Here is a 14,512-nt window from a genome sequence, read left to right as displayed (position 1 = left end):
TTCCACTGTGAACTCAAATGCTCCTCCCCCAAGTGTGGGTGGGTGGGGGTGGGGTGTCCAGACATTTTCTGGAGTCCCCAGAGGCCTGTCTCGCCTGCTCCCAGGGTCAAGGAAGCCTTTTGACTTGAAGGGGAGCACAGAGCTACCCAGCTTTTCCCACTGGGAGTGAACTCTTAAAGGGCCAGCTCATAGACTTTGAACAGTTACCCGTACCCCCCACCCCCCAACCCCCACCCCCGCAACCACCAATCTTGCCTCTTGAGTTTGCCTTAATTAGGGGGTGGGCAAGTAGGATTGGGGGCCTGAGTTCACGTCAAAACTGTCAAAGGAGATGGGCGTAGAGGGCCATAGAGAGAGGGGTGGAGGACTCAGGGGCAGGAAAAATTCAAATATCATAAAAGGAAAAAGGGGGAACTTGAAGCCCAGAAGTCATTGTTTCCTTTATTTCAAAGGGAAAAAACCTGCCTGATTCTCATCCTTTTGATTGATTAAGGCCCTGAATACCTCTCGGCCCCAGAGTGACAGTCCCTGAATAGACTCGAGGGAATAAAGAGCGGTGCAGAACGCGGGCCTGGCACTCGGGGGTGTAAAGGAGACGAGTTCGCTGGCACTTACCAAGTTATAAATAAAAGGCTATGCACAATGGTACCTTCTCTAAGGACAGACAGTCTTTACAACACTCCTGGCGTCATATCCTGCTGGGGACACTTCAGCTCTTAGCCAAGACTTTGCTCCTTTTATTTTTTTTTCCAGCAGTTTAGTCTGAATGCCATAATAAATTCCTGAGAACAAACGCCTCAGCCGGGCAAAAACCCTCAACATATAGATGCATGTGCATCAGGGATCGATCTGTATGTGAGATTTAGAGTCCTGGCTTCCCAGAAGGGCTTTTAAACCAAGAAAAGGAGCCGAATCCCCCATCCCAGCTTGCAACTTCTAGTCCAGGGGGGCCTTGCCACGTCTGTCTATGTCGAAGGCTACCCCACCTATCCTTCAGTCCCTTTCTTTCAGACTAAGAAAGACAAAGGGACCTTCTGGGAGCATCCTGGACTCTCCCCTAGAGGAGCCGCTCGCTGGGAGAGGCTCCCACAGCGAGCCCAGGCCCAGCGCAGACCAGGGAAAGGAAAACTAAACACATCCGGGACTCCTTATGCCTTTTTTCCCCCGAGTTTCCCCGCCCCCACCCCCGGGTTAGCAGCCCTGAAGAGAGGTCCGCTGGTGAAAAGCAGAGACAGACAGACAGAATAAAGAGACAGATTAGAGCGAGCCTCTCAGGGAGAGACACAGAAAGATTGGGACAGGCAGACTGGAGTGGTAAACCGGAGATCAGAGGGACGCACACGTAGAGTGACAGACACAGCGAGCCCTTCTCCATCCTCAGCCGCTCTCATCACCCAGGCTGCCTCTTCCAGTTTCAACCTGTCTACGCTTCTCTCTCTCGGGGGAAGGGGCACAGAGCTGGTCCCCCTCCGGGTCGGTGGAGGCCTGGGCACCGTCAGGGATGGGAAGAGAAAGTAGCCTCTGTCGCCCAATCAGCGCGTGTCTTCGCCACCCGGGACGGTCTCCTCGTCGGCCAATCGCAGCTCAGGGCTCCTGACCAAGCTTTGGGTGAAAGAACTAATAAATGCTCCCTAGTCCGGATCCCTGCACTCGGTGTCACTACGGGAGGAGACTCGGGCCGTGCTCCCGCCTCGTCATCACCACCCTCCCGCCCCCATCTTCCTGGCGCCTTGAGCACCCTTGCCCGTGGCCCCAGCTGAGGGGCCTGTCTGCCAGACTCGCACCAAACTTGTCCGCCTTGGGCTTAGGATCCTTCATTCTAGGAACTTCTCTGGAGCGGGTGGACCAGGAGCTGGCAGCTCTCCCCCCCCACCCCCGCTCCCCCGCGCCCCGCCTCCCTCTCCTGCCTTCTTTTTTTGGGGAGGAGCTCTCCGCGATCTGGAGAGTTCCCGAGGGTCACCCGCCGCCGCATTGCGCTCGCTTTTCCGTCTCGCCTTCACCTGGATATAATTTGCGAGCGAAGCTGCCCCCAGGATGACCACGCTGGCCGGCGCTGTGCCCAGGATGATGCGGCCCGGCCCGGGGCAGAATTACCCACGCAGCGGCTTCCCACTGGAAGGTATGTTAGGGCCTCAGCCCATCCGGATCCCGGGGCTTGGGATTGGCTGCCGCACCCCATTCCAGGTCTCCAGGGCCTGGAGTCGCGCGTTCCCGGGAGCCTCTTCCTCCATACTTCCCATCCTAAGAAGCAATAGTGGGGAGGGGGTTCTCGTGGAGGGGAGAGAAGCCCCATTCGCTTTCAGACTGCAAACGCAGCACCGTACTCTCGGCAAACCCTCAGAGCTGGCCCGGCCTGCTCGGGCCGGTTCCACTTTGCCCTGTTTTGGAGTTGCTGTCCTGATGAAGGTGGATAAGCTTCGCAGCCACGGAAGCAAAATTCTGTTCACCCAAAGTTGCTACCAAATTGTCCCGGCTGCGCCCACTTTTGAAAACAACAACAACAACACAACAAAAAAACAAAAAACAACAAAAAAAATCCCCAAACTCTTGTTAGTTCGGCAAGAATTTTCCTGCTGCGGAAAACTGAGGTGGTCCGTCCTAATTGGAAGTTTTAGTATGGATTAATTAAATTCCAATCGACTCAAGAGGCATCTCGAAGTTTCTAATATGTTTGGGAATGCCTTTTGGTTTGCTTGAAGGTTCTGGGAAATTTCGGGGAGGTAGCTATTACGGCAAACCCGAACCCTCCCAAACAGTTTGGGAAGTAAGGGCACAGTCCTTCGACCTTGGTCCAGAGGAGAACGAACCGCGGCTGTGGTAATCATAGCCAGGCTCGCCGCCGCCGCCGTCGTTTTTATTTCTGAGATGTAACAGGTGATACGCGCTGTCACCTGTGTCTCTTTTCCGGATGCTCCCCGACCCTTGCCGACTACGCTCTGATCTGGAAACAGTAAAGGCTGTCAGCTTGCTCCATACTCAGCCGGATTTTGTGACAGTTACCGCAAGACATTTTAGGCACCAGCCTAGTTCCGCCTGTAACTTGCAGCACCCCCTCTCCCCCCCCCCCAAAAAAAGAGAAAATATAGCTTTCTCTAAGCAAGTTATCTTTTTGCAATTACTCAATTTCCAAAAGATTATATGCCCCTGCAGTGGGTAATTATTTAAACAATCATAACAGTCAGGGTCGGGGCTGGGAGTCGAAAGCCTGGTAGTTGGTATTGGACTGTCACGGGCAGGGGGCGGGGGGTGTTGGCCGGAAGGATGCAGAATTAGGTTCTTTCTGGTGCTTTTTATTCTTCCTAAATGACTTTCCCCTGGGCTCTGTCCTTTGCATATTCTCTTCCCAGTGTCCACCCCCCTCGGCCAGGGCCGGGTCAACCAGCTCGGAGGAGTATTTATCAACGGCAGGCCTCTGCCCAACCATATTCGCCACAAGATCGTGGAGATGGCCCACCACGGTATTCGGCCTTGCGTCATCTCTCGCCAGCTGCGCGTGTCCCACGGTTGCGTCTCTAAGATCCTGTGCAGGTACCAGGAGACAGGCTCCATCCGCCCCGGTGCCATTGGAGGCAGCAAACCCAAGGTGAGCCTGGGGCCTGGTTTCATGGACTTGGGGCCTGTGGTCAGCGGGTGGGGGAGTGGGCACGGTCTAGCCAGCCGGGAGCTAGGGACTTTCCAAGGGAAGTATTTTTCATATCTAGGAAGGAGTGTTTTTGTGTGTGTAGAACTCAGTTGTTATGGTTGCTAGTGGTCCTTGAACACTGGAAAACGGCTAGGCATTTTTTTTTTTTTTAATGCCTGGGAACCTTGGAACCCTCATCAAAGTATTTTGATAAACACCTAAAGCAATCCCACCCGTGGCCGATTTCCCCTGAGAGTCTTCCCACTGCCCCATCCTAAAATGAAGCTAAAAATCCCAATTTGGTCCTTGAAGAGTTTCTTTCCCAGCTTTGACACACACACACCTCCCTTCCAGTGCAAATTGTTTTTGAGAAGTCAAAAGTCAGGGCTATTAGTTTTCTTTATAATAAGCCTCTTGACTCCATTTTATAAAGCAGTTGGGTGAGATCCTTAAATTATGTTAGTTTTCTTTAATAAGCAAGAAAGCCCTGCTGGTTAGGGAGTGGGAGGGGATTATACAGGGCCTGCCTTCTCTTTGGGTTATGCAGAGAAGTCAGTATGATTTTCTAGTTGCCAGGGGGGGGCAAAACCAGACACTGAAGACTCCCAAACACAGCCCCCCTCCTTCCCCATTCTCTCTCTTAACCTGAGAATCTTAGGAGACAGTTTTATTCCAGTGGGTGAAAGAGTCTTTCTTTCAAGTTATCTATGTTTGTCTAATTAAACAACAACAATAACAACAACAGTAACAGCACAACCTAGAGATACCAAGGCCTTTGAAATCCCAACCTAATCCTTCTGTAGCTCAGATCTGACCTCTTTGGAACTGACCTAATTTGATTTTTCTGTGGTTCTTTCAAGCATTCTCTTTTTAGTTTCGTTTTTGTGTGGATTCAGTGGGGTTTCTAGGGATCAGAAAGCACAGCCCTCATCTCCAAACTTACAATTTTTTTTCTTAATCTCATCTGGTCTCCCCCCCCCCCCCCCCAGCATCTTCAGGCAGGTGGAGGATCTCCAGGCTGCCCTGAATGGGATAATTTCCTGTCTGCTCCTTTCTAAACTGAATTAAAGCCATTTGGCTAAGCAGAGGGACATTCCCAGAGAATACAGGAAGGAGCATCCAACAGACCATGAGGTGGGGGCACCCTATCTGGCTCACAATACTGGGTACCAACGCACCACCCGCCTCTTCTCTTAAAGCAGGTGACGACGCCTGACGTGGAGAAGAAAATTGAGGAATACAAAAGAGAGAACCCGGGCATGTTCAGCTGGGAAATCCGAGACAAATTACTCAAGGACGCTGTCTGTGATCGGAACACCGTGCCCTCAGGTACTGGGTCCATTAACTTTTCCCGGAGGCACCGACCGTCAGTCTCGTACTCCAATGGGCCAGCCCAGTCATAAAATCGCCCCAATCATCCATCGTGGCTATTGGGAGGCTGCCCTGAAATATTTACAAGCCAGACATTCTTCATGTTTTATGGAGCACTGGGTGAACTGCTGGTCCCCGGGGTGGCGGCTTGGGGGACGACCTGAAGTTTCCCCGCAAACGGATTTCTACTAAGGAGGCTGGGACTGGGGCGGAAACGCAGGGCACAGGCCAAATGAGTATTAGTATTTGATGTTTCCTTCTAAAACAGAAACAAATGTTTTGGTAACTTCCACTGAAGGGAGATCCAAGCCGCACTGGTGGAGAGTTGGCTGGGGGCAGTGAAGGGGTGAAAATTGGGCAGGACGCGATTTTCCCGGGAGTTTCAGGATCCATCCAGTATCCGGGCAGCTAGGGAGAGGTCCAGGGGAAGAAGGACCAGTGCTGGGCCTCCGCGCGGGAAGAGTTTGTTTTTAATTAAAAGGAAACTCCTTTTTCCCCTCTGTAAGAACGATATATTTCAGAGCATGGATTTGTTTACCAGACTGGAATCTGGAAAAAATAAATCGGAGAGAGTGCGTTTTCTTTTGATTTTTTACAATAGGGAATGATTCTGCAGTTGAAATTTAAACCCTTTCTAGTCTCAAAACAAGTTGATTTGCAGGCGACAGGCCCTCTGTGGTTCTTCTTCCCAGGATTTTGGGGTCCAGTGTCTTCGGGTGGGGAGGGAACACTGGGAAGGGTGAGCTGGTGGCAGAAGTCTCTTAGGGTGTTCAGAGACTACTAGCCAACAGCTTCTAGGAGAGGGACAGAGGTAACATTTCTCGTTTATGAATTGGAGGTGCTGCGAGATTTCTAGTTTCCAGTTCCAGTCTAAGTAATTAAAACTCCATGAAAGTGTGAGGGGTTTTTTAAGACCTGAGAGAATGCACAAGGACCCGGATGCCACCAGATAGATGCTGGACGCAGCAATGAGCCTCTAGGAGCAGGAAGCGGGTTGAGTGCCTCGGCCGGGCCCTTGAGGTCTCCTTTGGGATCATCCCCGACGCCTCTAAATCATGTGCGCTCCCTTCCTCCTCTTACCCCAGTGAGTTCCATCAGCCGAATCCTGAGGAGTAAATTTGGAAAAGGAGAAGAGGAGGAGGCAGATCTAGAGAGGAAGGAAGCCGAGGAAAGCGAGAAAAAGGCAAAACACAGCATCGACGGCATCCTGAGCGAGCGAGGTAAGCGGCCCCAGTGAGCCGTGCGCTCCGTGGAGAGGGCGCTGGTTCTAAGACTTGTGGGTCTGCACAACCGCAGACCAGCTCTGGCTTGTCTCAAAGCTTACCTTTGGCCTCCGTCACAGCTAAGGCTCTCGGGGAGGACATTCAAGTGAAAGACCAGAGAGGTACTTGATATTAAAAACAAAAACAAAAACAAAAACCTTCTCTATTCCAATTTTTATTTTACTTTTCCTGGCGTTCCAATCCGGGACCTCATATAGGCCCAGCAAGGGCTGTACTCTTGAGCCACACTCCGATAATACTAACTCTTTACGTTATCGTGAGTTTTATTCTCCACCCTGTCTAGTTTCTTGGAGTAGAGAAATCTGAAATGCGTTGCAGGTGGACACTTTCCAGATGGAAACTAAACTTCTCTGAAAAAAAAAATTATATGGGCTGAGAATAGGGGAGTAGTTAATGAAGTCTGAGGATCTTGAAGTAGTTTTTACACTCTGGGAACTACTGTGCTACTGTGCGTGTGGGCGAGAATTAATGAGACTGTGATTCTTCTGGACACTGGGAGCCTAAAATTGTCCCACCTCTGCTGCCTTATACACGCGTGTGTTTGCGCACGTGTGTACATAAGCTGGCTACTTTTCATTTGTTTTCAAGTGGGATGAAGTATAACCTGCATGTGTCTGGCAACCGATGGTGCCCAAGTAGTGGGTTATAGGGATCTGGGTCAAAGGGATCTGTGTTCTTGAGCCCCCCCAGTGCCGGCCATCACCCTCTGTCCCCCCAGGGGTACAGACCACCCACTCCTTGTTGGCTGCGACCTGTCAGCACCAAAAAGAAAAATTTCCCTCCAGGGGATGGAGAATTACAGGCTGCTCCCCTATTACCTGCTTGGAGTTATCTTCAAAAATAAAGGTTTACAGAAAGAAAGAAACCCTTTCTACCAGGGCTTTCTGAGATGATCTAGAAGATGGCTCTAGCATACAGATTGCTCTCTCTCTCTCTCTCTCTCTCTCTCTCTCTCTCTCTCTCTCTCTCTCTCTCTCTCCCTCTCTCTCTCTTTTTAAACCTTCATTGTGTATCCTTGAGACAACTGCTGGCCTTCCAGGAAAGCTGCTTTGCAAACCAATACAAAAGCTGTACCCTCGATATTTAGAGTTGGGTGTTAGCAACCAAGTGCCTGACTTCTAATGAACCAGAAGCCCAGATGCTTTAGGGCACCCATATAATCAAGAGAAGGCACCCCAAATAGAAGGAGGTTGATCAGGGAGATGGCACACGCTGTTACTTCTGTGTTTACAGCAGGGGCCCCCGTGTGAAGTCTGTGTAAGCCCGAACAAATGCTTTTCTGGTCACCTCTGGTTTATATTCCATCCCTAGCTGCAGGCTAGAGGTGCTGGGTTAAAAGAAGGCAGAGGGCTGAGGACCCAGACTTCTCCCAGGCCCAATGGGATCCTAAAGCAGAGGCTAGTAGGTCCTCTAGTTATGGGAGAGGCCTTGCTGGGGGGGGGGGGGATCCACGGTGTTGCTACTTGTTGCTAGAAGTGGCAGCCAGGCAGACCAGCCGCTCCCTCGCTCCCTCGCAGCCCAGCCGCAACAACCAAGGCCCTGGAGACAAAACGTCCCAAATGAGCTGGTCAAACATTTGTACAACTTTTCCAGCGTTTACAAAGAAGGCCTTCTCTACACAATCTACACTTGGAGATGAACTTGGGAGACAAAGCCTGGAGAGTCCATTGAAACTCACACTTTAGCTTGGCCCAGACAAAGCTCCAGCTCCGAGCAGCTTGATGTGAACAAAGGAAGGCAGCCTTTTTATAATTCAAGGAGAAAAGAAGAGAAAACAGCCCCACAAAGGGCCCAGAATAGACATTATGGGCTTGCAATGAGGGATGAATTATTCAATGAGCCGCAGTAGCTGCTCAGCCAGGAAGTTTTATGGACTCTCCAGCGTGGAAAAAGTGGCCATTTCACCTACAAAATGTTTCTAGTCTTTTGGGTCGCCTCGCTGGGCCGGCTGCCATTCAAGGGAAATTGCTACCATTTTTAAAAATCAGAGTGTTTCCCCCAGTGGGGGCTGTGTCCTTGAAACACACACACACACACACACACACACACACACACACACACACACACCACACACCCCTCCCTCAGAGGCTGAAGTCTAATTTAATTTGGGGTTGTCAAGGAAGATGCAGCCTGGGTCCCTTCAGTGCCTCCAGCTTCCTTTCCGGATGAACCCTGGAGGGCAAGAGGGGCCCAGAGAAAGGATAGAGTGAGATGCAGTTTGAAGTCTAGAAACCTCAAATATTCCCCTCTGTTGTTTGGGCATCAAAAGTCTCCGGCGGTCCCACTTGTAAAATAGAATGGATGTTGAGAAAGGGCTCTCTGAGTCCTGGCAAACGGGAGGGAAAAACTGGCGGAGGAGGGCCTTTCGGTTGTCCCCACCACTGCTGAGTGCCCTTGCCAGATGGGCCTGGTACCTGCTGCTGAGACTGACTTTCCTGGACACAAATTTGGCTTGGGGTCTGCTTGGCAGACGCTTGGATGCGGGGAGAAAGGCACCCAGACAGAGGTCAGAGCCACGCTCTTTTGTTCAAGATCTTGCTTGTCCCTTTTTCTAAACGGTTCCTTTGGCCTTCCCCAAGTTTCCTTCTCCCTCCTCCAATCCAAGAGCTGCCCAGCCCGTGCAGCGGTGCATCCAGCCCTGCGCTCCCAGGGAACCCTAGGTTCTCTGTACCCCTGCTGAGTCCATCCTTCCTGCTCCAGGATATTGGTGAAAGAAGGGTGAGCGGCCCGGGGACCTTCCACCCCGGTCCTTGGCCAGAAGTGCGGACACGGAGCAGGCGCAGCCGGACCTGCGGAGTCCGAGCTCAGGCACCCCGGGCTGCGGCAGCTCAATGGGCGCCTCTGTTCCTCCCCCGGCTCAGCAGAGCGGGCCCGCGGGCGCCGCCACAATAGCCCGGGCCCCCGCTGCTGCGCCCTGCGCCAAAGCGCCGCGCCGCCCCTCCCCGCTCCGGCCGGCCCGCAGCTTAGCTCGCCGGGCTGCAGCCGACTCAATTGCCTCCTTTATGTCCTCTCACTTTCATCTAGACACAGCCCGCCTCCCCCTTCTTCTCTTTTTTTTTTTTTTTTTCCTCCCTCCCTAGCCTGAGGCTCACATTAGTGAAATTTCTGCAACCTCCCCCCATTTTTTTTTTCTTATTTTAAAGAAAGCCCTTAACACAAAAGCGGTGACTAATCGATGAAACTGCTCCTTCATCATCCTCTCCTCCTTCTCCTCCTCCCCTCCTTCTTCCCCCCCCCCCCACCCTCTGCCTCATCCTCCTCTTCCTCCTCCTCCCAACCCCCCTCCCTTTCTCTCAGCAGGGTGACGCTTTTCCTGTTTGTGAGTTTTGGGCAACATTTTTGCTTTGTGCCGTAATGGAATTACCGGACAGACGGGGACTGTAGATGGGACACGCGACGGCAAGACTTTCCGCTTAAATATTTAGATGTAACGTTACAATTACCGACTTGTTGCCGTGGCTTTGAAGTGGCCGTGCGGGAGCGAGCGCAGGGGGAAAGAGGCCAGATTGCCAAACTGATGTTTTGATTGGGACTGGAGACACACTTTCACCGGACTTCTCCCCCCTTTAAAAATAAAATCTTAAATAAGCACGGGAGGTTTGCAACAATCACAGGGATGAAACAGAGAAATCCGGCACCGGATGGCTGGCAGCCTATATTCCCTTCACATTTCTTCAATGTGTGAAAAAAAAAAAAATCAGCCTTTTTTTTTTTTTTTGATTTTCAGAAAATGCAAGTGTCAGAAGTTTTTCTTGAGCCCGTTTTGTGGATAAGCTCATGCTCTTTTCTAAAATTAATGACAAATGACGTCAGATTAAAAATGTATGTCTATAAAGACCAAAGCGCGGGGGTGGGGTGGGGGTGGGGCGGGGGGCAGGTAAAGTTCTTGGAGTATTTCGTTCCCAGTAGATTGTTTGGGAGGCACTTTCGAATGAAGGGAGTCATGCTGTGAAAAGCAAAGCCATTTGCTTCTTCCGTGTTGGTGGAGGAGGGAATTGTTGGTGTCCGGTTGGTTGGTGTGGTGTGGAGGCACAGGCTGAGCCTTCCCACAGATTTAAATAACGGGAGCGCAGGATCACAGGTTTCTGGACCCAGATCTTCTATTACTGGTCACTTCCTGATCATTCTCAAGTCCATTTGCCAGGACAGGAGTCTACTCTCAACATCGTATTTAAAGTTTTGAAGGCTTTGCAATTCTACTCAAGGAAAGTGTCTCTCTCATTAAAAAAAAAAAAAAAAAAGTATTGTCAATGACAGTGGGCCACCACACTGCAGTAGCGTTCCTTAGCCAGAATAAGGGAGGCTCTGTCCCTTAGCACTTTCTTTCCCCCTTGTTTGACTGGGGTAACTAACTGCTGTATGCTTGCTTCCTAGCTTTATTGAAAACATGCAGATTTTCTAATTAATGCTTGAAATCATATGTTTATTTTGGGGTTTGATGTGATTGTTGATAGCACCGGAACAGGAGGTAGGGGCTTCCAGTGTGTAATAATTACTGAAGGGTCATTTAAGAGTCCCCAGGGCTGAGTCATAAAACCCACCCGGGGCGGTGATGCGGAACCAGAAAGTGTGCCTCGGTGCAGGCAAGTGGAATACACAGAAATCAATCAAGTGAACAGGAGCGTTGCCCTAGTGGTTTCAACATCCATGGATATTCTCAGGACAGGACAAAAATCCTTCCTAATCACGAGATTAAATGTTCAAGTTATACAGAAATAAATGGCCAGCAGAATGAAAAGCTCAGTGACGAGTTGCCTGGCCTGGGACCCAGAAAGTTTCAGTTCAGTGGAACCCTATGACAGGTAACTTATTTATTCACTCCAGTAAATGAAGATTAAGGAACTATTAAGACCAAGAACCCACCATGTAACTTACCAGCCACTAAATGCCAATTAAGCAGTCAGCTTCGTGTCTTATCTCACTGGCTGCTCTAGGGTTGTTTTACAACTAGGAATTAAAATCTGAAAGGGGAGTTTTCTGCAGCTCTGGCCAAATATTGATTAAGTAGCCGTTTGTTGGTGCCATTACCATCCATTGAGAGGCCGGGAGCTCAGTCCCTCAGTGGCCACCTTCTTTTGTGAGGGCTTCTTAACCACACAGATCAAAGCAGGATCATTTCAATTTATCTGTCTTGGAAAATCTTCCTTTTCCTCTGAAATCTCTAAGGAGGAACTGACCAAATTCCTCTTCAAGAAATAGGAACTGAAACCGGGTTTCGTATTGTTGTCTCACAGAGAAGGCTCATGGGGTGTTTTTTCAATTATCCTGTGGCGATTTCATGTTCAGAACTGAGGCTGGGATAGTGATTTTATCAAGTTGGTTCTCCTTTGGGGTGGTGGGGGGGGGGGGGGGGGAAGGGGCGAGACTATCTGTTTGGGCAAATTTTCTAAATATGAATTTGTCACTATAATTGCCTCCCAGGCTGGAATGTTATGCAGAAAAGATATCAGATTTTTTATCTGTAAAATTAGATGGAGAATAAATAACACAGAGGACTGTGAGATGTAGTGGCCACATCTATGTGCGGTGTTTCCATAATTTTGCATTTATTTTTAAATCCCTGTCATATAGGAGTAGATATGTGTTTGTGTGCACAATGTGTGTCAACAGGGTTTATTTGCAAACTGGTCACTGAGAATTAAGCTGGTCCTGGACTTTATAAAGGTGAACTTGTCCTGCAAAGTGTCCTTTAGAGGCATCAGAGTGGGAAGTAACAGCACAGATCTCAGTAACATTCCCAGATGTTGACTGCTAGGGAAAACACCTGAATCCCATCATGACTTCTGTAGTTGCTGATTTTTAGATCAACTATTAGGTTTTTGTTTGTTTAAGAATTTAGTATATTTGTATTGGTTTTTCCTTTCTTTAAGATGGCAAAACGTTCTTTCCAGGGCTCTTTTGGAAATATACCATTTCTGTGCTTAATTTGCAAATTCCAACAAATTACTCTGAGGTTCTCCTATTTATGCCAGAGTCAGGCTTGGGATATTTCCCTGTATATCATGTATGCGCCACTGTATGAGGCTTTGTGAACTCCCTTGCCAAGTGCATTTTGATTCTAAATTATGATTTTATAAGGGTTTACTTTTTTATTATTTACCTTTTCTTTTTCATTCTTAAGGTGTACCTTGACATGCGGGTACTAAGTTAATGCTGGTTATATTTATCTTTTAAATATTTTTAAAATTTTTGTGTCAGAATCCCCTATGTTAACTCATAATTAATGAATTCATTAATAATCTACCTACATTCCAATACCCACTAGTATAACAGAGCAGTAATCTATCGTTATAATATATAGTATGACTGTCTGAAATAAATTAGGTGGCAAGCTAGAGTCAGTTAAGTATGTGATGATGATTTGCCTTTCCTGGATCAGGTACTTAATTATTCAATTCATAGTTCACATGTACATACATTTTTTTAATGCACATACAGAGTTAAGGGAACTTTTCCCTCTTGATTGTTAGGCTATGTGCTCAAACATTGCCAGGGAGACAGTAGATCCCAGATCCAAGTTGGGCCAGATCTTGTTACCAAGGCAGGCTTGCTGATCTAAGAATGATTGCCCCTGTCTGGGGAGCTATGGCCTCAATACTCTCTTATATTCTGTTTCATTCAAAATCCTGCAGCAACATTTACAATGTCGTAAACTTTGCAATGTGTCCTACGCAGAGAGAGAAAGCGAAAGGGACCTTGGACTTTGCCGTTCTCTCTGCAGATGAACAGTGGTTCTCAACCTTCCTAATGCTTCGACCCTTTATATCGCGATGACCCCCAACCATCAAATTATTTTCATCACTACTTCATAACTATAATTTTTGCTGCTGTTATGAATCATAATGTAAATATCTGATATGCAGGATATCTGATATGGGACCCCTGTGAAAAGGTTGTTCCACCCCAAAAGGTTCATGACCCACAGACTGAGAACCACTGCATTAGGAAATTGCCCTTGTTGAAGGGAGACGAGAAAACGGAGCTGAAGACAATCACACAGGTTTTATGAATTCTTACCTTTGGTTTCCTGCTTTTCTTTGTTCCTGGTAAAAAGGAACAGATCATTTCTGCTGTGTAAATGGCCACTTCTCTTTTTTAAAAAGAAGAAATTACATTGCAATAAAGGAGCATCTGTGTAAAATTTAGAATTTGATTTGATACACTTTTCTCCTAAAAGGGAAAATGTTGAGAAGGCAAATTAGTTTACATGGCAAATAGCAAAAAAGTTTACAGCGTTTAAAATTCTGCTGCAGGATTTTAAGTAAAGCAAAAGAAAGGAACACACATCCCCTTTGGGCCAAAACAACTTGATTTAAGTCATCTGAGTTTTTATGTCCTCCATCTACTGCAGTGGCAAATGCTCTTCTCGGCAGAGGCTAGAATTCACGACAGGCAAAACCAATCAACTGTGTGGCTATGTCCTTAGACCCATTTAATAGTTTACTGGCTAAACTTTCTTATAGACTTCTCGCTGTTTAATTTTATTGTGTCTATAACAGCATATTAATAGCAATTCTCAATTCTAGGGGCCAACTCTTCTTGTTCTGGATCCAACCCAACACACTCCATTCAGAAATAGCCGGTTAAAATGCTTTTCAATGAGCAAGGGAACCTCTCCCGCACTGACCAACAAGGTTGAGGGAGGAGGGTTGCAACCGTATCTTCAGTGTGTACCATTCATAAGATCATAGTAAAAATTCAAAAAGTATAGATTTGTGGAAACTTTAGTGTAAGTGTAGACCTTTGACAAATAAACTCAGTAAGTATGGCTATAGAAAGAGCTGCAGCATTAAATCTGCTTGGTCTTATACCATTGACTAGACACCACAAGTCAATTAGGGTAGACCAGCTAAGAACAGAAAATTAATTACTTTGCAGTTTGTATTACGACATGGAAATGGTTCCATTTATTTTTGTTTTTATAGTGAACTTTGATACAGCCACACATTTGCACTTCAGCAGAAAGTCAGCATTTTTATTTTGTGATTTATTTTATGAGTGACATAGATATATTAAAATACAGCAGTCACATATCTCTTTTATTTCTTAGCCTAAAGTTCTAGAAAAAACATGGAGTTTGTTTGTTTATTTAATTGCTCTGATGCTAGGGACTAAACCTGGGGATCTACAATGGTGGGCATGCCTTCTATTACTCAGCGTATCTCCCTCGAGTCTCAAACACATATCCTAAAATTGAGTATTCAAATGTGTCATTATCATTAAGAAAATTGTATCC

General features: G+C 47.9%; 1 protein-coding gene across 1 annotated transcript in view; it reads left to right on the top strand.

Annotated features, from left to right (window-relative positions):
- Positions 1-1,989: 1,989 nt before the first annotated feature.
- The window catches only part of Pax3 (paired box 3), a 94,814-nt gene continuing 82,291 nt past the window's right edge, over positions 1,990-14,512 (top strand). The window contains exons 1-4 of the mRNA XM_052749257.1: positions 1,990-2,119; positions 3,348-3,583; positions 4,822-4,951; positions 6,079-6,213. Coding sequence (XP_052605217.1) covers positions 2,035-2,119; positions 3,348-3,583; positions 4,822-4,951; positions 6,079-6,213 — 586 coding nt within the window. The 5' untranslated portion in view covers positions 1,990-2,034. The remainder of the gene's footprint in view (positions 2,120-3,347; positions 3,584-4,821; positions 4,952-6,078; positions 6,214-14,512) is intronic.

This window comes from Peromyscus californicus, unplaced genomic scaffold (assembly GCF_007827085.1).
Source record: "Peromyscus californicus insignis strain IS unplaced genomic scaffold, ASM782708v3 Scaffold_21__1_contigs__length_65335640, whole genome shotgun sequence".
Lineage (NCBI taxonomy): Eukaryota > Metazoa > Chordata > Mammalia > Rodentia > Cricetidae > Peromyscus > Peromyscus californicus.
The sequence above is the reverse complement of the archived record's forward strand: the minus strand, read 5'-3'. Positions and strand labels throughout refer to the sequence as shown.